General features: G+C 38.4%; 1 protein-coding gene and 1 long non-coding RNA gene across 2 annotated transcripts in view; one reads left to right on the top strand and one right to left on the bottom strand.

The window, feature by feature from the left end:
• Window positions 1–25,391, bottom strand: part of LOC110208646 (uncharacterized) — a 68,035-nt gene that overhangs the window by 6,347 nt on the left and 36,297 nt on the right. Inside the window, exons 2-4 of the long non-coding RNA XR_013484624.1 lie at window positions 6,706–6,919; window positions 517–699; window positions 234–364 (exon numbers count right to left, since the gene is read on the bottom strand). This is a non-coding gene — a long non-coding RNA (uncharacterized LOC110208646). The remainder of the gene's footprint in view (window positions 1–233; window positions 365–516; window positions 700–6,705; window positions 6,920–25,391) is intronic.
• RIN2 (Ras and Rab interactor 2) overlaps window positions 1–25,391 on the top strand; it is a 231,602-nt gene that overhangs the window by 196,411 nt on the left and 9,800 nt on the right. Inside the window, 6 exon segments of the mRNA XM_020986767.2 lie at window positions 2,056–2,128; window positions 8,622–8,713; window positions 11,522–11,680; window positions 11,683–12,654; window positions 22,563–22,868; window positions 25,202–25,333. Of these exon segments, the coding sequence (XP_020842426.1) occupies window positions 2,056–2,128; window positions 8,622–8,713; window positions 11,522–11,680; window positions 11,683–12,654; window positions 22,563–22,868; window positions 25,202–25,333 (1,734 nt within the window).

Below are 25,391 nucleotides of genomic sequence, written 5' to 3'. Positions count from 1 at the left end.
TGTGATTTGAAAGCTCTCTATAGAGTTTTTTAACATAGGGTCTGTGAACTTTTTTTTAAAATGTATTTTGATAACTATTTCAATGTAATTTTCTTTTGTAACCCTATAAATCGTCTTTTACGCATTTAAAAATATTATTCTGAGAAGGGGGTCCATAGGCTTGCGTAGAGTGCAAAAGAGGTGTGTGACACCGAAAAAAGGTTCATGAACCTTTACTTTAGAAGGTCTCATACCACAAATTATTTATTCCTCCAATCTGCATGGAAGTCCTGAAGTGGCCCCAAACTCCATCGTTGGAGATTCATCTCTTTGTCAAAAGCATGCTTTGCCCTTTCTGTGCTCTTCTCTTAAAATGTAAATATGCCTACAAGAGTAACAAGCATGATAAATCATTAATATCTTTATGGATTCATTTATCAGAAGTCAGTCTTCTCTAGAGGGCAGCAGTGAAGAAACCCTGAACATTTGGGTTAGAAAGAAGGAAGGAGAGCAAAAGACACAACATATAAACTTCACCTTCTTTATTTGCTTCATCTTTGCTTAGTTGTACCAGTTCATGGTCACTGGGGGAGCTGGTTGCAGTCTCAGTGACCACATGGCCACAACTCCAACAACAATAAGGTATCACTTCTTCTGTAACAGGCATTCCCTGACTCCCAGCGGACAGATCTTCAGGAGCAAGCGTTTTATTTGGGTGTTCTGTTTGGAGAGATACAAAAGTCACCCCTCTCAATCTTAGTCCTCCTAGACTGGCTTCTTTGAAACTTGGTCTCACAGATGGCCCTTTGAGGAAATGTTGGGTGTCGTGAGAGTGAGAAAGATTTGAGCTGTCTCCCAAACACTATGACGACCAAAATATTTTCATTATAAAACATATTTCCAAGTCAAGTTGACAGTCTACCTATTTTAAGCAATATTTGGTATTTCTAAACACTTAATGCAACAAAAGCGTTTGGAGAGGCTCTTATAATTCTTTATAAAGTGTTGTGATATAAATTGCTTTGGGTTATTTGGAATATTGTTGGAGGCGGGAGTTTTCGTAGTCACTAACTCCTAAGAATCTAGGATAATTTTCAGAGGGATAAATGAATCTGCATAAGGGAAGCATTTGTTCCTAGTAGCTGTACTATTTCTACCTCCTCCCAACCCTATGCCCAAATAGTTTTACCCACCAAAACTCAATTTCCATAGAGTTCTTTGCTATTGCTTAAATGAAAGATATTTTCTGTGAAAAGGAAATGTTGTCATAGAGAATTATTTCACAATATATAATCTGGGTAATGTGATTTCCTAGGACTTAAGCCCCTTCACTGACTTTCTCAACTCATCTGTAAAATGAAGGTGCCGAACTATTTCTGAGGTTGCTTCTGGCTCTAAATAAGTCTTTGATCAGACTGTATGATCCTGTGTTCCATCTTGGATTCAATTACATTTCAAATGTTTTCCAGTAACTTGGAAGTGTCTCTATTTTGAAGGCACATTAAATATGTGGGTGTCTGAGTCATTCTCACTGAGTTCATCAGATAACTGCTTCTTCAAAGCTTTTTTAATGTCCCAAGAGCTTTAAAATAGGCCTTTAGCAAAACTTGGGGCATTTTTGGCCCTTCTGAAATGAGCTTTGAGAAGCATTGCCAAAGAGCCATGGGTCTCATTGAGCTCAGAAAGAGTAGAGGGGCTTGGTACATTCTCTGTCATGTTCTTCTGACCTTGGTCAGCTCCTCCTTCTACGCCATCTTTCCATCTCTACCTCAACCTTGTTTTGTTAGTAAAAAGTTGTGCAATTGAGTCTGTTTTGATCTGTTTACCAAGCATTAGAACATGTGCTTGGAATGGAAGGCCGGAACTTCATGTGGCCAGATATTCTCTAGTCTGTTTCTGGCTGACACACATAGTCTCCACAGTTGGTTTTGATTAACTAAACAGTAGTTTGTTGAAGATGGCAAAAGCAGTCTTTTTACAGGGTACAATGTTTAGAGGGCTTTTGTATGTGAGCCTTTCCCATTTTCAGGGGGCACTTTGGGGGACTGACCTGGTTTCTTTCACCTCTCTTCTCAGCTTTTTCCTTGGAAGGCTCTGGGATCAGTTTTGCAGATTTATTCAGGCTCATTGCTTTCTACTGCATTAGCAGGTAAGACTCTCCTCATCCCTCATGGTCATGAGTTGCATCAGTCAGACTGCCATGCATGTGAGACACACTACTTGAGCATTGCCTGGTTATTAAACAGGTTAGGTAACAGCTGTTCAAACATGTTAAATGCCAGTAGAAGTCATTATAAATATGTCTGACTAATAAGAAACTCTGATCAGTTCTGACTAGAAACTAAATTGCTCTCCCTTGGCTTCCCAAAATGTAAGTTCCTAATATGGTGCCTTCATAAGGGACGTTCCATCACTCTAAGCCTTCTTTAATTTTACCCACAAGAACCAAAAGGCAGGAAAACCAAAGGAGATTGGAATGAGTGATATCAAGATGTATGTTTAAAGTCCCTGGTCCATTTATAACTACTGTTAAAAGATGGAAGTCATTCTTCAAATGTGGCCGTACTTTAAGGGGATTTGATGCTCATTTACTTCTTTTTCCTCACACTTCTCTCTTGACCAGAAAGCTTTTAGAACTTCTTAAATCACCCATTATCTAACTTAGAATACCAACTGGTTTAGAGCTTGAGTTGATAGATCAAGGTATTTAGAGTTGGAAAGTACCTTGAAGACATCTAGACCAACTGCTTCATGTTGTAAGTGAGAAAATTAAGGCCCAGAGTTTGGGAGCATTTTTTGGTGGCAAGGTGGCCACTGGGGGGGGCGGTCCCCTTTTTAAATATACCAGCATCCCTAGTTTCCACTCTTACTTTAGTAATTGTTAAAAACCAAATGTGTTCTCCAGCAAATTCATACATATACCACTCCTCTTCATGATGCAGAACTCATCTTGACTTTATTTTCTGTTGTTTGATAGACGATAAGGACCAGCACGAAGAATGCATGCAGATGTTGAGAGAGAAGTTACATGAGGGTTACCATAGAACAGAATTTCACTTATGGGCAGGTTGCCTCGTACTAGAATAGTGACTAATTGGGGTCAAGGTGAAGAGAAGTTTATTTCTCAGTAGTAATAATTCCTCATAGTAATAAATAATGACTCACATTTGTATAGTGCTTTAAGGTTTACAGAATACTTTACATGTCATCCCATTTGATCCTCACAACAATCCTGTGAGGTAGGCTCTGTTAGAACCCCTTTCACAGAGGAGAAAATTGAGACGGGGAAAAAGAAATTCAGTGACTAGCCTAGGGTCATTCAGTAAGTGTTTAAGGGAAGAGTTGAGCTCAGATTTTCTGGACTTCAATTCCAGTGTTTTGTCAAACACTGATGGACCAGATTGTTTCAGAGAGAAGGAAATAAATTGCTCCTGTCTTCGAATTATATGAAGTTTTAGGGCACTGGGCTACATAGTAAATTACATGACAAGTATTAAACAACCGGTGAACATTGGTGCCCTCCTAAAAGATGAGCAGGATTTTAAAAAACCTTGCCCTTAAAAAAATTAATTCATCCCGATTACATTGGAATGAGGACAGAGAGTGAGGGGGAGAAAGGAAATAAGGATTGATATAGTACCTGCTGTATGCCAGGCACTGTCCTAAGCACTTTACCTTGGAATCCTCTTGGCAACCTTGTGAGGCAGGTGCTGTTATTATCTCCATCTTACAGCTGAGGAAATTGAAGTTAACAGAGGTTAAGTCACTTGGTCATGGTCACACAGTAAGTGTCCAAGGCTGGATTTGAACTCAGGTCTTCTTGACTCCAAGCCCAGCTCTCTATCCATTGTGCCCCTAGGAGGCTTAGCTTTCTGTTAAGGTATAAATTATTGAGACACTAGAACTGTGTCACATGATGTTTTAAGTGACTGCAGTAAAGAAGCTCACAAGGAACGTTGTCGTGATTGTTTGAAATCCCAGATGTTTACTTAGCCATATTGTGGAAAGGAGACTCTGAAGAAAGGAGACAGTATTGACCCAACTAAGAATAGCTTTCTCGGCCACCCTTAAGTTGGCCGTGTTGGAGTTCTGGGTAAGACTCAATGGCAACAGCTGCTTCCTCTCCGCCATCTTTGTTCTCAGGCCACCAGCCTAAGCCTTAGCCCCTGAACCAAGTAAGTCTCAGCTGTAATACCTTTAAGGAAAAAGCTAGCCTAGGCTACTACTACATGGAAGATATTGTTCCTACCACAAAAGGTTATTACACACCTAGAGAACAACAATATGGCTTTCATTTTATAATGACACATCAAAGATACTATCTGTTCCTTCAGAAGTTTACATCTGGCAAATTTAGACATGGAGATAATTTAAAGGGGCATTTTTTTTAAAAAGTGGTAGCTTAATATATTAGGCAGTATTATTGGACTTAGCATCAAAAAGATCCCTGTACAAATCCTTTTCCTAATACTTACTAGCTGACCATGGGCAAAATGCCTAACCTCTTTGAGCCTCAGATTCCTCAGCTGTAAAATGGGGATGATCCTACCTGTAGCATCTACTTCATAAGGTTGTTGTGATGCTTAATTGAGATAATGAATGTAAAACCCTTTACAAACTTTGAAATGCCCTATCAAGTAAGTTACTATTATATAGAAGAATGTAATCCTCTTGAGGCCAGAGATTGTTTCTCCTTCCAGCTTAGTATATTGCTGGTAGTAGCTTTAAAAATGCTTGTGGGATTGATTTGGACTTCAAGCCTATTAAAAATACAGATACTTGGGAATTTATGATTTCTTCTTTCACACTACAAGCTTCTCACTGATTACTTGAATAATTGGTAGTAAGTGTTTAATTTTCTAGTCTTGGCAAAAAATTTAAAAAAATGGGTGGAGGAAAAGGAGGAAACATATTTGAAAATATTTTAATTGGTCTATATTCAATCAATTAATCAACAAGCTTGTATTAAGCACTCACTCTGTTCTGGGCATGAGCTATACAAAGCCAAAAACTGAACAGTCCCTGCCCTCAGAGAACTTATTATTAAAATACATTTATTTGGGGAGAAAATATTTATGTAAGTGAATACAAGGTAAATAGTGGGAGGAGGGGTGTGTGTGGAGGAATAGACTAACATTGCAGGGAGATCAGGAAACGGTTCATGTAAGAGGTGACGCTTAAACTTATTCTTAAGGAAATTAGAGAGATCGTTGAAGAGTAAATGAATTCCAGGCATTGGGAACAGCTAGTTGGCACAGTGGATAGAGCACCAGCCCTGAAGTCAGGAGGACCTGAGTTCAAATCTGGCCTCAGACCAAACACTTGACACTTACTAGCTGTGAGACCCTGGGCAAGTCACTTAACCCCAATTGCCTTTAAAAAAAAAAAACTTAGCCCAGTTGCTATCTCCTAACCACCACCTTTTATGATTCTACTCTACTTTGACATTGCCCCTCTCACCTCAAAAAGTTAATTTTATCTCTTATTTACTTGTAAGTGTATATTTTTCCCCTGATAAAATGTAATCTCCTTGAGAGTAGGGAATATTTAATTTTGGTTTTTTTCCTAGTATCTGACACATACTAGGTATTTGATAAAGGCTTATTGATTGGTTGGTTGATTAATAAATTTCAGCCTAAGACACATAGGTATAGTTTCTAGTTAAGGCATAAATTATTAAGAGAAACTAGAGCAATATCATGTCATATTCCAAGTACTATATCAAAAGAGTTATAAGCTTAAAATTAACATCATTATGATTTTTTGAAAATCTATATGTTAAATAAATATTCTTCTAAGCTGATATTTGAAGTTAAGATTTATGTAGGGATCATTAGAAGTGATTGTTATCTCTGTCTAATTCAACCTTTTTTGTTCCAGACTTATCTGGGGCAAAAAGTAGTACTTATAAAAGTTAAAAATTGGAGTCAGTCTTATTTAAAGGAGGGTCTCAACTTTTGACCGTCTAGTGAAACCTATGGACCCCTTTTCAGAATAATGTTTTTAAATGCATAAAGATAAGATATATAGGATTACAAAGGAAACCAATTATTTCAAAATACAATTATCAATTTTTTTTCAAACAAGTTCGCAAACTCAAGGTTAAAAGCCCCTAGTTTAAAGGAAATAAAAGAGTAGACAAGGGCTTAGAATAGAGAGAAGATCTTCTAGGCACTGGATTCTACTAAAGAAGTTTCCCCAGCTTATAAGACTATCTCACATTTATACAACAGCCTTGTGAGGCTAGAAATGCAAAATTAAACCTTAGAATAACAGAATGTTGGTGCCAGATGACCTTTGACCAAGATCACTCAGATACAGTTAGCAGCAGACCTAAAACTAGAACCCAGTGGGTTTTTTTGTTTTGTTTTGTTTTTCTATTATACTTGAAGTAGCTTGACTCTGGAATTAGAGGCTCTATGACTTATGATCTTTATCAACTTGAGTGAGTCCTGGCCCTTCTGTGGGTGCCCATTAATTTAGAGGATTGGACCAGATGATCTCTAAGGTCCCTTCTGGCTCAGTCATGTGATCCTTATATGGAAATATTAAATTTGATCATATTTATCCTTTTACTTGTCATTTTACTAATTTGTTTTTCATTATTAAAAGCACCAAGGGCTGGAGTTGCCAAGTGCCTCAGGCCTTGTGATTAACCCTAGCTGCCTTGACTATGAATAAGAAGCAGGATGGTTACAGTATTTTTGTAAAAGAAACTCGTCTTACCTTAAAGCCATGAAATGGATTCAGTGGGGAAGGTTCAGGTTTTGTGTCCTCTGTTTTAAGATAATGTTGGTGATTTCAACTGGCCTCTGTCTGGACATGTTAGCACAGTTAGAGCACTGAGAGAATGCATCCAGGATTGATTTTGAACTTCATGCTTGTCCAACATAGAGGAAGTCTCCATTTCGCCAGTTTTTCCCCAATCTTCTCATCTAGCCTGTGCCATTTCACAGATATGTGTAGTTGGTCACAAGTGACCAGAACAAAGAAGATACTTTTATAAATAAGTAATAAAAGCTAACATTTTTATTCACACTTATAACCTAAATTTGCAGAGCTCTTTACATTATTATCTCATTTTAACAACCCTGCAAGGTAGGTGCTGTTATTATCACTATTTTTACAGATGAGGAAACTGAAGCATAGAGAGGGTAATTGACTTGTCCCCCTAGACTAGAATTCAAACTCAGGCCTTCCTAACTCCCAAGCCGTGCACTCTGTCTATTGCACCAACTAGCTTCTCCAGTAGAAGAGCAACAGGACTACTTGAAAAACACCTCCTGATGATCCTAGCCCATTTGTGTCTATCAATCAGTCAACACTTAATTTATTGAGCACCTACTAGGTATAAGAAGACAAAAATGAAACAATTCCTAGCTCCTACTTTCTATCCTAAGAGACCTATACATAAAGCACATACAAACCAAGCATTTACAAAATAAATACAAGGTGGTGTGATAGTGGCTGGTGGTGGTGGTTGTTGGGAAAGAGAGAGAGAGACAGAGAGAGAGAGAGAGAGAGAGAGTGTGTGTGTGTGTGTGTGTGTGTTTGAGGACAGAGTAGGATGCTTTGGCATCTGGAATAACCAGGAAGGAATCATCTTTGAAAATGAAAGAAAGAGTCTTTATATAAGGGAACATTCACTTGTTTCTGATTTGGCTCCAAGGCATCATCTTGTAGGGTTGGAAAGGGTGACTTGGAAGCTACAAGTCCACTACTATGTCAGGACCATTTCTTCTTGCAGGTTATTATGACTGTAAGTCCATAATGCATGTTGTATACTGGCACTAAAGATCAGTATTTTGCAGCAATCATTGATTGGAGAGGCAGTTTGATATAGCAGCACGGAAAGAATAAGGCCTAAGAGTCAGAAGACCCAGGCTGGAAGCCTAACTGTAATTAACTGTGTGATCCTGGACAAATCACTTGACTTTATGGGGTCCCGAGTTTCCTCATCTGAAAAATGAGGGCGTTGGACCAGATGCCACTGGCTCTAAAGTAGTTCTGATTCTGTGTTGAGGCGTGTATAAACCCGTCTCCAATACTGATTTTTTTTTCTTCCGTGTTTTCATATTTTAAATGTGATATGTGTTAGCAGGAAGTTACTGGGGTTTTTCTTGTTGGGTTTTTTTTTTGGTTATTTGTTTCAGATCAATAAATACATAGCAACAGCTAACTAGGCTCAAGGCAGTGTCTACTGTACTAGACAGGATAAAGGGAGGGTGGAGGGTGTTCTGCCCAGAGAGCTGAATGCCCCAGCCCCCAGTGTCAAAATTCCACTCAGCAAAAGAGCAGGAAGGATTTCATGTACATAATTTATGCATGAATATTCAGCAGTTCTGGTCAGTTGACTTACTTTTGAACTGGCAGAAAAGCCACTGCTTTCCTCCAGAGCCTTTGGTAGTTGGAATAACCCTATGGAGGATAATAAAACTATAGATGATTCTCCCACTCTGAACATAGCAACAGGGACAGTAAGTGACAGGAAGTGCTAAGATCCACTGCCATTAATAATTTTAGCTATAACAAGACTAGAAGAAAAAGGAAACCCCAAAGAACTATGGGCTTTGGCTTGTTGGAAATTTTAGAGAAAATTACAAATAGAATTACTAATATTTTTTCATTTTTAAAAATTAAAGGGATGTCCTACCGTTCACCCTGAAGCTGCCTCATGCTATTTCAACAGCAAAGACAGAGGCTGAACTAGAAGACCTAGCCCAGTTAGGATTGAGTAAGTATGCTTCATTCCTCAAATTTTGAAACATATTTGTTGTCACATAAAATAATGAATAAAAATCAGCATCTGTAGGCTGTTGTAGATTACATGGCTTATCAAGCAACTACTACATTCTAGGCATTGTGGAGAATACAACGAATGAAACAATTTGTACTTTAGGGGGGGAAATGATGATGTACATACATATGTATGTGCGTGTGAATAGATACACAAGTATGTACACGCACATCTGAAATCCCTAGCTTCTCCTTTATTCTTCCTCCTGCTACCCACCTTGTGGCCATCTTTACCTTCCATCTTAAAAGCAAGAAATGAAGATGAAGGGCCAGATGTACTTTGGCTGCTCATGGCAAACCTTGGCAAGGAGAAGGCAAAAATTACTGCCCCATGTGGAGATATGTGTAGATTCCAATTTTCTAAGCTGACGTTGGCCTCTCTTTAATGCAGTTTTCTGTACGTTCCGTGTTTCCTTCCTTTTCAGTGTACCTTACTAAGGAAAAGGGCAAGGTTTGACCGCAAAGAGAATGGCTCCATTTTCACTCAGTTCATTAATCCAAGTTCTTCTATTTCTAGTGAAGAACAAAGCTTTGAAAGCATTTATCTGCACTATGAGGAAAATGCATGTATGTGTTATATAGTAACATCTGTCCTACTTCCTCTGCTGTGGTACAGCTTGGTACCATGGTGATCCAGTTCTTGCCCATTAGGCAGAAAAGTCATCATGTTTTGCCAGCAGTGTACCATTCATCCTTTCTCTTCCTCTTCCTTGTGCCTTGCCCTCTCCCTCACCCCACCATCAACCCTCACTGCTTCATGCCACCTAGACCTACCTTGAATGAATCCTTTCAGAAATATGCCTGGTTTATGGTTCCCAGTTAAGTCTCCTTGCTGCATTGCTTTTTGGGAAGTTACATAGTAGATAAAATTATGCAATACACAGTTGCTAAGAATGAAGGAAAGACTTTTCCACCTTTGCCTCTGTCAACAATTTGCAAATCATAATGACTGAATCAATAACCAGGGTTTCTAGGATATAAAAAAGATTTGATACCTGACCTGGCAGATTAAACTTGCATGCTTTCTCCATGGACTTTTTTTTCTTTTACTGTAAAGACTGTATCTTGAAATGGGTGCCATTTGTGGTGTATAGAATGTAGCACATACAGTGTGCATAATTCATAGAGCAGTCTGAAGGTACCCACAGACATTTGTTGCCTTCCTAAAACTTAAGTTTCTTTAAACAAGTAGAATATTCTGTAGAGTCTGGAGAGTGAGGTTAGAAAAGGAGATCCTGGCGGACATATCATCACCACCTTAAAGTAGTGTGTTCCCATGTGTATTTTGCTTAGCCCATGTTGATTCCACCAGTTTTGGAATTGATCTATAAATGTTCTCAGATCTTTTACTTGCATATTTATTTTTTATTTCCCTACCTAAATTGAAAGCTCCTCCTGGAGGACAGAGACTAGATTTTCCTTTTCTTTATATCCGTACTTCCCCATGGTGCCTGATATAATAGGCACTCAGCTGGACTTGATACTGTCCAAAGAGACAGGCTTCTTTAGAAGTATGGCTGGTAATCTTATAGGCAACATTAGTAAAGATGGACATACATATAACTCTTGATATACTATATACAACACATTTTTCAAGGATCCTAGAATCTTATGAGTTAAGAGGACTGTGGAAATCATCAGGCCAAATCCGTCAGCTACAGAATCTTTTCATCTTCTGCTCCTCTGCTGGCTTCTCATTACCAGCCAACATGGAGCATCTACCTACTACCACTAGCTAGTCTGTGTTCTGGATATACAAACCCATTTTAATGACAACCTGGTAAAACATAGGAAGGTTTGGTATAGAGGAAGAAAAATAAACATCTAGAAAACCCAGAATGAATGCTTATTATATATGTCACTCCTCTCCCTTAACACACATATTAGAGAACTAATTGTAAATGGCAGTACAGATTGTGTAAATTCTATATATAGCCATCCACTTGCCTCTTGGGCAACTGAAGAGTGTTGAATGCTTATAGCAATGGCAAGAAGGCTACAGTATTTGGGAAAGACATTTACCATACCACAGAGATAGACGGTTGAATCTGCATTTAAATTTTTCATTTTTTTCCATAGGTTAGGGTTATTTTTTCCCTGATTAAGCTTATGAACATATATACATATATATACATACATGTACACATACACACACACACATACGCACTTTTTTTTTCCTCTTTGGAGTTTTAATGCTGACCATTTCAAACCTCAAACTAATTGTGTAACAGTCACTCATACACAGCTGCCTGTCCTGTCTACTTAAAAGAGAACTGTGAGGACATGAACATTTGGCTTAGAGCTACATCTGCCTGAGGGCGCAGTAGAAAAAGCTCTTTGGAAAGGGTGCTGTTTCTTTGCAAGTTATTCCATTTTATAGTCAAGCTGTGGGCTTAGTTTATGGTTCATTTCAAGCCTGAACTAGTAATAGCATCATTCTTCCATGTTTTTCAAGTTTGCCTATCTCGGTAAAAGTCATGTTGATGATTTGTGTTGGCCCAGGACATTTAAATCTTTATAGGTGCAAAGCTCTACCCTGAAGCCCCAGTGTGAGGCTGCAGCTGGGTTTGGCAGTCTTCTGTAAGTTCCAGTAAGAAATTTAGTAAAAAAAAAAAAAAAGGCAATTCCCAAATGAAAAAGCTCCATGCTTCAAAGATGCTTGCTATGCTGCACTGTGCCTTTTTTTTTTAATTTGCAAAAGAACCACCATATTTACATTCTTGTGTTAACCAATAATGACTTTCAGATTTTTGGAACTCTCCGGCTGACAACAAACCCCTAAATCCTCCACCTCCTCATAGGCCTCTCCCCTCAGACGGTGTTTGTCGAGCTTCGCGTCAGCTTTGCCTTATAAATGGAGTGCATTCTATACGAACCAGAAGGCCTTCAGAGTTGGAGTGCAGCCAGACAACGGGGCCCTGTGTTTTATTAATCCTCTTTTCTTAAAAGTGCACAGCCAGGACCTCAGTGGAAGCCTGAAAAGGCAGAGTACAAGAACTCCAGAAGTGAATGGCACTGAGAGTCCTCGCTCTCCCCCACCCAGACCCCCACCACCATCTATTAATAGTCTCCCTACAAGCCCTCAGCTGTCCAGGACTGAAATTCAGGCGAGTATGCCAGAAACAGTCAACCATAACAAACATGGGAACATAGATTTGTTGGGAAAAAAACCGACCCCGATCCCTCCACCTCGTCTGAAGAAACAGGCTTCTTCTTTGGAAGGAGAAGGTAATAATGCAAAGACCTTGACAGTAATTCGACCTTGTCTTAGCCAACAGCCTTCGTCGGGAACTGCTGGCAGCCCAGGTGATGCCCCGCCTGAGCAGAATCTGGCAGCTTGCAAAAAGACTCTGCCTACAAGCTCTGACTCACAACTGCAGTGGAATGGAGGCAGGCAGAGACTAAGCGATATGAGCATATCCACTTCCTCCTCCGACTCACTGGAGTTTGACCGGAGCATGCCGCTGTTCGGCTATGAAGGGGATACCAACAGCAGCCTGGAAGACTACGAAGGAGAGAGTGACCAAGAGAGCATGGCACCCCCTATCAAATCCAAAAAGAAAAGGAGCAGCTCATTTGTCCTCCCTAAAATTGTCAAATCTCAACTGCGAAAAGTGAGTGGGGTGTTCAGCTCCTTCATGACTCCTGAGAAGCGGATGATCAAGAAAATCGCCGAACTGTCCCGGGACAAGCGTACTTATTTTGGGTGCCTTGTACAGGACTATGTAAGCTTTCTGCAAGAAAACAAGGAATGCCATGTTTCCAGCACCGACATGCTACAAACCATCCGACAATTTATGACTCAAGTAAAGAACTATTTGTCCCAGAGCTCAGAACTGGATCCCCCAATTGAATCACTGATTCCAGAAGACCAAATAGGTAAGAATTTACTGTCTTTGCTTTTTGTTTTGAAATTGCATTTTATGTACTATATACTATAATCCTCTACTGGACTCAACCCCTGGAGAACATTTTAAATAGGTTATCCTTTTTCCAGGGAAAATCAGAACAACAAAAAATACTAAAAGTGAAAGTTGCCTAAATTTTCTGTCAATAAATGGAAGGTTTGGAAATAAGGTAAAAGTGTATGCTACTTGCTGTTAAAAGACTTCTGGTGCATTTGGTGAACACTGTCAAATAATGATTCTGCCTCCAAGAGGAGCAAGATCTAGTTTGAGGTCTGAGTGGTTGCGTTTGCCTTCCTGTTCTTGGAATGTCCCCTTCCTATTCAGTGATTTCTTGAAGTACCTCTCTCTAGATTATAGAGTTATAATTTAAGCACAAAAATAAGCAAGAAAACTTTGCAGCATGAACCTTGTCTTCTGCCTTTTTGTGCCTTGACTACATAAGTGGCATGTTTTATAAGTCTCATGTAAAGGGTAAACAGCTCTGAAGGAGAAATTCTTTCCTTGTAAGCTCATTCCAAAGCTGAATTGCTGTTGGCAACTTTAGCCAAGGTATTCGAAGGTGACTGAGAAATTGGCAGGCTGCCTTTTTTTTTTCCTTCAGTGAAGCAGTGGCACTTAAAATTTTTATTTAGAAAGCTGCACAAAAAGTGCTAATTTCATGGACTGCATTTGTTGGACAGCAACAGCAGAGAAAAGGACTCCTGAACACTGTAAGGCATTTCATAAAAGTAAAACTCTTTCCCTTTCCTCAATGAAGTGTGTCTTTTTTTTAAAGAAGTAGTAAATATTGTGTGGCATACAAGGTCTTTTCTGCAGTTCTGTTTATTGAAACAAAAGTCTCTTCTTGATTTCCCTGCAAAGAAATTAAAGCATTGTTGTTGGGGATTTTTTTTTTCCTGTTTGTGGTTTGACTGAGTTGGGACCTTGATTTGTTCTGTTCTTTGTTAGGGTGTGGTTAAAACTGATGTGTTGTAGTAAGTTGCTAAAAAGGAGGCTGCCCTGTTACTGCCTTGACTCTTTAGAAAGAATTCAAGGAGAAAGCAGGGCAGTATCTAGACAAGCATCCTCTTTCTACATGCTTCCCTCTCAGGGAAAACCTGGCTCTAGTTTAATTTATGTGGAAAGGCAGTTTAAGGAAACATGAAGTTTGCATCGCAGCCGGTGTGTTTCTTTCACCCTGCCTGCAAACAGCAAGAGCTTGTGGCTGATCTAAGCAGAGAGTTATGTGGCAGACTGATTCAGCCATCCTACACAGAAAATCTTTACAAAGGAACCAAGGCTTGGGCCTGATCTTCTGGCTTGTGTTTAATTCCCTGCTCTTGTTGGGAACACCAACCAAAGCCATTGCCTCAGGAAGCATTCCTATCAGTGTTCTAGAGGGCAGAAACTCAAAATGTTACCTGCTTACAGAGTTAGTATATGCAGAAAACATGTCCTAGACCTTTATCTTAGAAGCAACTCTGTCTTTAATTTAAGACCTAGTATTATAGTATTAGATTTCCCTCAGATACCCAGAGAACTTAACTTTGAATTTCCTGGGAAGCATCTCTAAAGTTCTATCTAATCTGACCAAATTAAAGCTTTGTCTAACTATAGAGCATGCACCCAGCAGGAATCTATGCAATTTGGTGGGGGCGGTGGTTTTTGTTTGTTTCTTAATTAAGGCAGGCAGCTCACGTGCCTGCTGCTTCAAGAATTAAACTTGCCCGGCTTCCAAGACACAGTGAAATGCTGCACTTATTAATGGGTTAGAAGGTAAAAGTAGACAAGACCTAGCCAAAATAAGACCTTCTCACGATGAGCACAATGGCAAGTTTGTGACCCAAAACATTTAGATAATTAATCAATCCCAGAACATACTCGAGCTGTTAAGGTAGGGCCTTCCTAACAATACCATCAAGTAGCCTGTTGATTGCCCTTCCCACCCACCCTTACTTCTCAAGTGGCATGGAGAATGTCCCAAGTGGAGCTTCAGATAGTTTCACCTTGCAAACCATCCAAAGAATTCCCGGCCTCAAAATGTATTCAAAACAGGTGCTTGCTAATGTTAGCAAAGCTATTATTGTTTTTTTGTTTTTTGTTTTGCTGCAATTCCCAAAATATGAACAAGTTAATATTGCACCCCCTTCCATATCACATCTAATAGAATGAACACTGGCCTGGGAGAAAAGGAGTTTTCATTAGCTGTATGACTGACCCAGGACAGCTGTAATGCCCTCCTGTAAAATGGGGATACTAATAAGCAGTCCAACCATTTTCGGAGAAGAGTTTTTATGAAAACTAAATGAGATAATATGAAAAAATATAAGGCATTATTTAAGTATAAGGTTCATCATTATTGTTGTTACAACGTTGGGATTCCTGTAGCCAAGTCAGTGTAATACATTCATCACAGGCAGCAAAAGCTGGACTATTTGACCAGACTGATCTGTAAATCAGTGCTTCCAAGTCCCAAGTGAGAATTGTCTAGACAAAGCCTATGTTGCTCAACTCTAATTTAATGAAGTGAGAGAAAGGGAAGTAGAATTAGAATCATAGCTTCACAGAATATTTTTAGAGCTGGAAAGTACTTAAGTAGCCATCTAATCCTCTCTCAGTTATAAAAATGGGGAAACTGAGGTCCAGGGAGATTATGAGTTGCAGTTAATTTGTGAAAGAGTCAGGACTAGAACCCAAGTGTCTAACAGTAGTCAATGCTCTCCCACTTAATAGCATGCTGAATATTTTTCTTTTTCTTTCTTTCTTTCTTTCTTTCTTTCTTTCTTTCTTTCTTTCTTTCTTTTTCTTTCTTTCTTTCTTTCTTTCTTTCTTTCTTTCAGCTAAGCAGTGGGGTTAAGTGACTTGCCCAGGGTCACACAGCTAGTAAGTGCCAAATGTCTTGAGGCTGGATTTGAATTGGGGTTCTCCTGACTCCAGGGCCAGTACGCTATCCACTGCACCACCTAGCTACCCCTGAATATGTTTTTCATACCTTTTTTTCCCCTCCTAATGGGGTTAAGTGACTTGCCCAGGGTCCCACAGCTAGTAAGTGTTATGTGTCTGAGACCGGATTTGAACTCAGGTCCTCCTGACTCCAGGGCCAGTGTGCTATCCACTGTGCCACCTAGCTGCCCCTGAATATGAGCCAAAACAAATGAGTTGTGACCACCAAACCTATCCTGCTTTAGAGGTGAAATATCTACCTAGAAAATATTGTGTATTGGTCAGAGATAGTTAGGTACATCCTGGTCATATCTAGGAACATTCAAGCATTTCTGATAAGGTCACAGTTTGTTTTTCCTTTCCTGGTATGCATGAATGAATGAATGAATGAATGAATGAATGAATGAATGAATGAATGAATGAAGCAAGCTTTTATTAATCACTTACTATGCACAAAGCACTGTGCTAACCTATACAAATAGAAAAGAAGAAGGTCCTTGCTGTCAGACAGCTCATCTTCTAATGGGGAAGGTTTCAGTTGTAAGTCAGATAGGAAGGTTGCATGAGATGCAGGAGCAAAGCAGTTGTCAGTGCCTCTTCTTTAATGTTATTTCTATTGATAAAGTGATAATGGTTTCTGATGTGCGATTATTTGATAGTGCCAAGGACTTTGACGATATGGTAGAATATAGAGCCAAAAAAATAAAGGTGAATAAATGTAACCTTGGAACAACTTTCTAGTGGGTTAAATTATTTATAGCTATAGAATGTATACTTGGTTCACAAAAATTTTACGTAAAAGAATAAAAAAATAGAAGCAGATACCAGTTTCCTGATTTTATCTATGCTCAGCTAAGGTGATCATTGACATTTTTTGAAGTAAATTTTTACTGATATCTTTTGTTTTTACATCACTGTATCTGCTTATACCTCTTTGCATCAATTCATGCCAATCTTTCTATGCTTCTGTATTCCATCATATTTGCCATTTCTTAAAGCACAGTTGACTTTATTCTTCAACCATAAATCGCACCTTAGACCCAGCCAGCCATTTCCAAATTGTGTCCCAGTAATGACAAGGGAGACCAGGTAAGAAAGTGTGGCTAACTGGAATAAAACTCACCAAACCCTATGGAAAAAAATAAATAAGCAATGCTTGTACCCAACTGATAGTAGATTAGTTATATGATCTGTAGCGTGCTGTGGTGGAAATTGAGCTGGATTTGGAGTCCAAAGAATTTTAGTCTTAATTGAGACATTAAGTCAGTTAACTTTCAGTCGTCTGAGGAATAATTATATTCTTTCATCTTAGGGGATACTGCTCACCCACCATTAGAGGGCACATGTTTTGTGTGCTTATTATCTTGTTTTTATGTCACTTGCATTTCCCAGGACATTCCCTTCTGTTCCCATCCCTTATAACAAATAATAAAAGAGAAAGAGAAAAAAGTCAGTTCAGCAAAACTAACTAACACATCATTGAAGTAAGACAGGATATCCAGTATTCCACATCAATAATGCCCTAATTCACCTCTTCCCCTCAAGAGCTGAGATGGGTGAATTGCTTTGAAAGTTTGTTGTTGTTGTTGTTGTTTTCCAGAATATTTCTAGATTTGCTCGGATCTTTTCCTCAGACTGTTTTGTGATCATTGATTCTTGACACTACCACTCACCCTCCCTAGCCACTGACACCTGCCCTCCCAATCTTCCTTGTATTTAACTGCTTTGCATTTATTTTATTCAATTGATATTTAGTGTGTGTGTGTATATATGTATTTATGTATGCTCTTGTTGTAAGTCTGTAAGTCTTTGTGAGTAGGGTTATTTCATTCTTTGTTTTTGTATCTCTACAACCTAGGCCAGAGGTGGGGAACCTGAGGCCTTGAGGCTACATGTGATGTTCTAGATCCTTAAGAGCTGTGTTTTGACTAAACAGACCATGCAAATTTGTTCTGTAAAATTTGGATTCAGTCAAAAGGCCACACTTGAGGATCTAGAGGGTCACACATGTGGCCTCAAGGCCACAGGCTCCCCATCCCTGGCCTAGGACATAACTGGTACTTGAACAATCCTTGTTAATTTATTTGATTAACTATTAAGGATTATTAAGTTGGGTGGCAGAGTTTAGAAGTGTATAAGATCCTAGAAAAGAACAAAGGCAGCTAGGTAGGGCAGTGAAGTGTTGGACCTAGAATCATGAAGACCCAAGTTCAGATCCATCCTCAGACACTTAAATGGCTGTGTGACCCTAGGCAAGTCATTTAACCTCTGTTTCTGTTTCCTTATCAGTGAAATGGGCATAATAATAATAGTAGCTGCCTCCCAGAGTTCTGAGGATAAAATGAGATAATATTTGAAAAGCATCTTGTAAACCTTAAAGTGGTATATAAATGCTAGCTATTATTTTTATTAACAAAGCAACATGGCTCACCCACAGAGGGATCAATCCCATTTAGTCTGCACATAAACTGAGTCAATTATGAAACATAGCCTGGACTATTTTAGTCTTCAGATCAAATAGTAGCACTTCTTCACCAAGGAGGTGAGCTGCTCTTGCATTAGCTATCTCTTGGGTTGTTTTAAGTCCTAGGAATATTTTCTAAATGGCAGGGAGGTTTGGTTGGTGGGTGGGTGGGGGATCACAGAAAACTTAACTGTGCACACTTATTTGATCCCAAGGAGGAATATCTGAATCCTTTTATTTGTTCCTACCTGGCTTTCACCGGCTTGCAAAATCAGCCAGCTTCGAATCAGAATTAGTCCAATTGTCCACACAAAGAATATCTAATTAACATGTGGATGGGAGTTTGACCTCACCCTGCTAAGCAAAGTTGAAGAAGACACCTCCCTCCCTCCTTTGAAGAAGTGGGAGTCTCGAAGTGTGGAACATTGCCTATATGTCAGATTTTTCAATACATTGATTTGTCTTGCTGGTTTGTTTTTATCTTCCTCAATTTTTTTTAAAAAGTTGTTGTAAGGGATGGCTTTCTGAGAGGAGTTGGGAGAAAGAGATAGGGGAGAAAAGAAACAATATAAAAGCCAAAGATACCAGTGGAAATCTATTTGAAGAACACATTATGTGAATAACATTATTTTCAGATCTCCTGTGGCATCAGCAGTATGTTTCCAAAATATTAGGTTTGGGGCCCTATTTATGTTGAATGATCCTCAGTCATACCTCATCCGTATGTGGAGGGTTTTGCTCTTTACTATAAAAATACTCATGAATCATGACCATTTGTCTCAGATCTGAAGAAAAACACAAAATCTTCAGTTGGCCATCAAGCCCTTCCATAAGATGATGAAGGCCTGCAAATGGAACGTGCTTAATAAGACTTGTGTTTGGGGCAGCTAGGTGGCACAGTGGATAGAAGTCCAGCCTTGGAGTCAGGAGGAAGTGAGTTCAAATCCAGCCTCAGACACTTGACACGCACTAGCTGTGTGACCCTGGGCAAGTAACTTAACTCCGATTGCCTCACCAAAAAATAAAAAATAGAATAAAAATAAGACTTGTGTCCTTCCTTACTGGATGCTTATCATGTACTGACTCTGTGGTATACAGAGAGTATAGAAGGAACCCTCATGGAACTTCTGGGGTGACTAATGTAATGAGGCTAATCCCCTGAGGCAGTAAGACTAGGACCCATGACTGTCAGTCTCCTTGTTTTATAGTTATACCTCAAGCACAGAAAGGAGATAAGAAGGAAAATTGTATGTTTGCCCCTGCATGCACACACCTACCTTTATTATAATTTTGTCTGGGAAGTTGGGGGAGAGTATGATTAAAGGGGCCTGGACAACTACAAGAGTTTCCACAATGCTTATTTAAGAAAAGATGTGCTTCATCTTAGCATGTAGCAGGAGGCAGCTTGGTGTAGCATTGAACTTGGAAGTTAGAAAGGTGTTCCAATCCCACCTCAGAAAACTTATTAGCTTTATGACCCTAGATAGGTAACCTAACCTCTCTGACTTACGAGTTTCTTCATCTATAAAATGGAGATAATAATCCCCAACACCTATTTTAAGGATTGTTTATATCTATAAATATATCTGAGTATATATATATATATATATATATATATATGTATGTGTATATGTATATGTGTGACTATATACATGTGGGCATTTATGTATCTCTTTGTTTGGAGACAGGTCTCACAAAGGGCAGTTCAGGATCTTTCAAGAAACAGCCAATTTTGGTAGATTAGAGCAGGGGGCAAGACAACTCCCCCACCCACCCAAAAAAAACAACAACAACAAAAAACAGGAGAGGGATTTCCAGAAAAGAAAGAACTAGAAGGATGCTGGATGAGAATTGGTCTTTTGGGTCTTCTGCATTAGCACCAGTAATTGGGAAGAGTCTGAGGAATCATGGAAGAGTGTTTCAGTATAGGCTATACCAGTAGGTGGAGCGAGCACCTGGCCTGGAGTCTGGAAGACCTGAGTTCAAATCCAGTTTTAGACACTTACTAGCTGTGTGACCTTGGATAAGTCACTTAACCCAGCTTGCCTCAGTTTCCTATCTGGAGAAGGAAATGGCAAACCACTTCAGTATTTTTGCCAGGAAAACCCCAAAAGGAGTTCAGGAAGAGTCAGACATGACTGAAAAACAACTAAACAACATAGCAGCAGTATAAACAGGAAACTAGACTGTCTTTCAATCATTTATCAAGACATTTTCAATTCCCTTTTGAAGGTAAACAAGACCACAATTAATATAGACGCAGTGTAGTCAACCTGAAACCAGAGCAAATTATTTTTATTTCTTTTTTTAGGCTTAATCTATTTATATCTGTGAAGTTACAACCATTAGTTTCGTTGTAACATTTTGGATGAGGCAGAGATCACATGTGATGATTAGCATTATGAGAATGAATGAACGTTAAAACCATAAACAAGCAATTTCTTTTAACTATAGAAGATATTGTTATATTATTTTTCAATCCTATGATGACTTTTTCCTTATCCTATACATTTCAGTTTTTTGTTAAAATGATTGTTATCAAGTAGATCTGAAGATATGGTAAGAAGTGGTGATTATAGTCAGCTAAGAGAAAAAGTGAAATTACTAAAGGTGGTACCCGTGATAGCTTTGGAGTACCTATAGATCATTAATAAAGTCAGGAGGAAAGGGGTTTTTTTTGTTTTTAATTACAATAACTACTTACTTTTAATGTCAAACACTAGGGTTTACAATATACAGACCTACTTTTCTCAAATAGGATATAGTCTGAGACTGGGGGGAGAAAAGAATAACCTATGTTCTCAGTGTAAGCAGGAGACCAAAGAAGGCTAGATTAGAATTTAAGTTAAAAAAAGTAAAAAGTAATTGTGGTCAATGTCTTTACTTAAGTTTTGAGACAATTTCCTAGACTAACCTTGTGGTCAGTTAGTTTAAATTTCACAAAACCATATCTGTATTCTCTCTTTATCAATCCTATTAATTAGTTCTCATCTCTGTTAGTTTAGTATTTCCCCAAACTAATTTGGCTAAGAAATACTTTGGGTGTTAAAATACATTGACAGAATGCAAATGGTAGTGCAGGATATTGGAGATAAGAAAAAAAATTAAGTGTGAGACTTCATGCTTTCAAGAGGAGGGAATTTGAGAAAAACATTATTCTCGTCCTTTTCTTGTGGTCTTGCCTGCCCCCCCCAAAATGATAAAATTCCCATTTCCAGAAGCAAAACCAAAATTATTTTCTAATACCACCCAATAAACATAGTCAAATTATTTTAAATCTGATTATTTTTTTAATTTTTTTAGTCTTTTACAAACGTGGACTTTTGATTTTCAACAGCTATTCTCAAGATGAAAAGAACAAACTGACTTTCAAAATAAAATGTTTGTATTCAAGCTTTATGAATTGAGGAACAGGGTTTACAAAAAGAGCTGAAGCCAATTGAATAGCAGTATAGATATGTTGGACATCTTAGCCAACCCTTCTAGTCTGTCTCCTTTCTCTGGTGTTAGAGTCACTGGCTAGAACAACCACATGTGATCTTGTAGGTATAATTCAAATTATTCCTATTGGCTTATATGCTGTGACCTGAGGCACAAATTTGTTCTTGGGGAATCAAGTTGAAAATGGAATGTTATAACTTAAGCTCCGGAAATTATATTAATAAGACCTTAAGGAGGCCACATGGTATAATGGAAAGAGGGCTAGATTTGGAGTCCAGGGACTTGGGGTGGGTAGTGTAGGGGAAGGGAATAAGCATTTTATATAGGACCTACTATGTTTTTAGTATTATCATTCTGCTGCCTGAGTGAGAGTTGTTTTATGGTCAAACTCTGTCTGATGTTGTTAAATGGTTTCATGGAAACAGCATTAGGTTAAAAAAAAAGACATTATAGGGAACAGTTATTTCCACAGGACACAGATGATTGTCCAAACAGTATCATATGATTTTTATAGTCTTAATAGAAGGTATGGTTAGAATGTATTAATGAGATTGTTAAATGGTCTTGTGTGATGTTATGTGGGGTATGCACGAACTCTAAAATGATACAGAGAACAAAAAAAGTATCATCTCTTTTGCTTTCAGGGACTTTCTGGCTGTGAATAGAATATATCCCAAAAGTATCTAATATAATGCAAGTTCCAAATGCATATATTTTCATCTTTCATTTCACTCTGAAAATACATTTAGAGGTGGCACAGTGGATAGAGTACTGGCACTAGAGTCAGGAGGACCTGAGTTCAAATGTGGCCTCAGACACTTACTAACTGTGTGACCCTGTAACCCCCTCTGTTACCCCAATTGCCTCCTCCAACAAAAAAGAATACATTTAGAATGTATTTACTAAAAGCATTTAGTCTATTAACAAATACTGTGTGAAAATGTTTAGTTCCTGTTAATGGAAAAAGTCTCTGCTTTTCCTGCTAGAGTCGTATGATGTAGTATCTTTCCTTTCTGACACTGTGAAACTCATCTCTGCATTTTCTTCTGCAGATATTGTGCTGGAGAAGGCCATGCACAAGTGTATTCTTAAACCTTTAAAGAGCCATGTTGAAGCCATGCTGAAGGATTTCCATACTGCTGATGGTTCATGGAAGCAGTTAAAAGAGAACCTGCAGCTGGTCAGACAGAGGAACCCTCAGGACCTGGGTGTGTTTGCCCCAACTCCAGATTTTGTGGATGTAGAAAAGATCAAGGTCAAATTCATGACCATGCAGAAGATGTATTCACCTGAAAAGAAAGTCATGTTGCTGCTGAGAGTCTGTAAACTAATTTACACAGTCATGGAGAATAACTCAGGTGAGGACTTTACATAGGTTAAAGCTACATCATTTCCAAAATGTGCCTTATGTTTTGTCAAATGAGCATTTGTTTTAATTATTTGAAATCATGTATCTCAATATTGAAAGAAATGAACTATACATATATTTCATAGGAAATAATGAACTTAGGGATATGAACCTGAAACATTTATTTCTTGGCTAATTCTCTTTTGTGGCAAAGTAACTAGATATTTTCTATGAATTAGAAAGTTGGAAAATGGGCAAATTAAGATTTTTCAAACACTGCTTACATTGGGCCTAGAAATAGACACACTTCTTTTTACTTATTAGTAAAGATGAACAAAGCTATGGATCCTACAGTATAATTCTGAATATCATTACAAATTTCTACATAGTGAAGTTGCAAGCAGAAGGAATAGGGGATGTCCATAGGCTATATCACAAGGGTGCTATAACAGTTAGGAAGCATACAGAAAAAGTATATTACAAGGTAACTTGAGGAAGGAGAAAACAATAAAATTCAAGTGTTTTGGGATACTTCACAGAAAAGCTGGTTCCAGGGTTACAAACCTATGTCACTGGAATGGTAGTGGGTTGAAAGGAGATGAGGTTAGGGGAGGAAAATGATAAGTCCATTTTAAGACACGTTTAGTGTGGGAAGGCTGGTGGGACATCCAGGTATGGATGTCCAGCAGGCAGTTAGCACTATAAACCTAGAGCTCAGTAGATATATTAGGGATAGATATGTAGACTTGGGAGCAACCAGCACAAAGATGAAAATTGAATCCATCAGAGCAGATGTCATCATCAAGACAGACAATGTACAGAAAAGAATAGGGAACTGAGTTTAGAAATTATGCACACGTATGAGATAATAGATGAATGATTTCTAGTAAAGGAGACTGAGACAAATTAGTCAAGTATGAAAAAAACTAGAAGAAGAAAAAAAACCGTATCATGAAAGTGAAATAAAGAATTTACAGGAAGAAAAGGAAGATCAGTACAATCAAAAATTCACAGGACTGAGAAAAGGACCATTAAGTTCAGCAATTAAAACATGGATAACTTAGGAAAACTAATTTCAGTAAATTAGTAGGGTCAGAAGCCTATTAAGGTATGAGAGGTTGGTTATAAGGAAACAGAAGCAGTGAGTATAGACTACTCTGATAATTTGTCAATGAAAGGTATAGGATTACATTTTGAGGGAATAGTGAAGGCAGGTGAAGGTTTATGATTTTTTTGGTCGGTTTTTTAAGGATGGAAAAGAACTGGGCATGTGTTTAGGCAATAGGGAAGGAGCCAATATAAAGGGAAAAAATGAAGATATATAAGTGTAAATCTTTTAGAGATTAATAGGAAGGTACACAGATAGAGAGAGAGAGGGCTTATCCTTGGCTAGGAGAAGAGCCACCTTTTCCTTTAAAAATGGAGCAAAGGATATGTGGAGGGGTGAAGATATAAACAGGTTTTGTGGTCTGGGGTAGGAGAGATGAGAGAAGCCAAGTCTTCCTGATTCCTAGACCAACCACTCCATCCACTATACCAAATTGCCTCTCTAGTATTAGTTGCTATTAATAATATTTTGTGATAATATGAGATCTTCTCAAAAAGATATATAGAGATTATATAGAGATCTATATCTACTGTCCAAATCAAGTGTATAAATGAAGGCATCTTGATGCATTGGGAAGAACATTATATTTGAAGTCAGAATGGGTTCAAATCCATATTCTGCTTCTTACAGCTTTGTAACATTGGGCTTTGGTTTCCTCATCGTTAAAACATGGAAGTTGGTCTAGATGACTCCTCAACTCTAAATGTCGGTCCTCTTCAATTTAACACAAATTTATCTAATGCTTACTATGTTCAAGACACTGTGATAGATGTCAGAATTCACAGAAATAGGACCCTATATCTTTTATATATAGAAAGAGCCTTCAGCTGTTTTCTATCATACAGAGTATTCTTTCTGATAGAATTTAGTCCAGAAAACTTTTCAGTTGAGATTCCTAGAAGAAGGAGAGCACACTTTCATGTTTTTTAATTCACTTGTAGAACTTCATGGTGAAATTTGTGGTATGGGATTGCAATAGAAGCTGACAAGAATATAGACTCTGTGTGTGTGTGTGTGTGTGTGTGTGTGTGTGTGTTTTGGGGGATGTGTGGGTGGGTATGTGTGTGGGTGTAATAATGCTAGAGAATTTCAGAAACATCCACCACCACATACATAAATGGCATATTTCCCCAAAATGACATTAGTCTATTAAAAGCAATACACAGCATATACATTTTGAGGGAAAAAATGACCATTGGCAATGATTTTCTCTTTGTCTTCCTTCCCCATCCTAGGGAGGATGTATGGTGCAGATGACTTCTTGCCAGTGTTGACCTATGTAATAGCACAATGTGACATGCTTGAACTGGATACAGAAATTGAGTACATGATGGAGCTGTTAGATCCATCGTTGTTGCATGGAGAAGGTAAAAACTTATTAATGAAGTCATTTGGGATGGTGCTCTTTAAATCATGATGCCTTAC

The sequence above is a fragment of the Phascolarctos cinereus genome, unplaced genomic scaffold, assembly GCF_003287225.1.
Source record: "Phascolarctos cinereus isolate Bilbo 61053 unplaced genomic scaffold, phaCin_HiC Scaffold_2;HRSCAF=192, whole genome shotgun sequence".
In the NCBI taxonomy this organism is placed as follows: Eukaryota; Metazoa; Chordata; class Mammalia; order Diprotodontia; family Phascolarctidae; genus Phascolarctos; species Phascolarctos cinereus.
The sequence above is the reverse complement of the archived record's forward strand: the minus strand, read 5'-3'. Positions and strand labels throughout refer to the sequence as shown.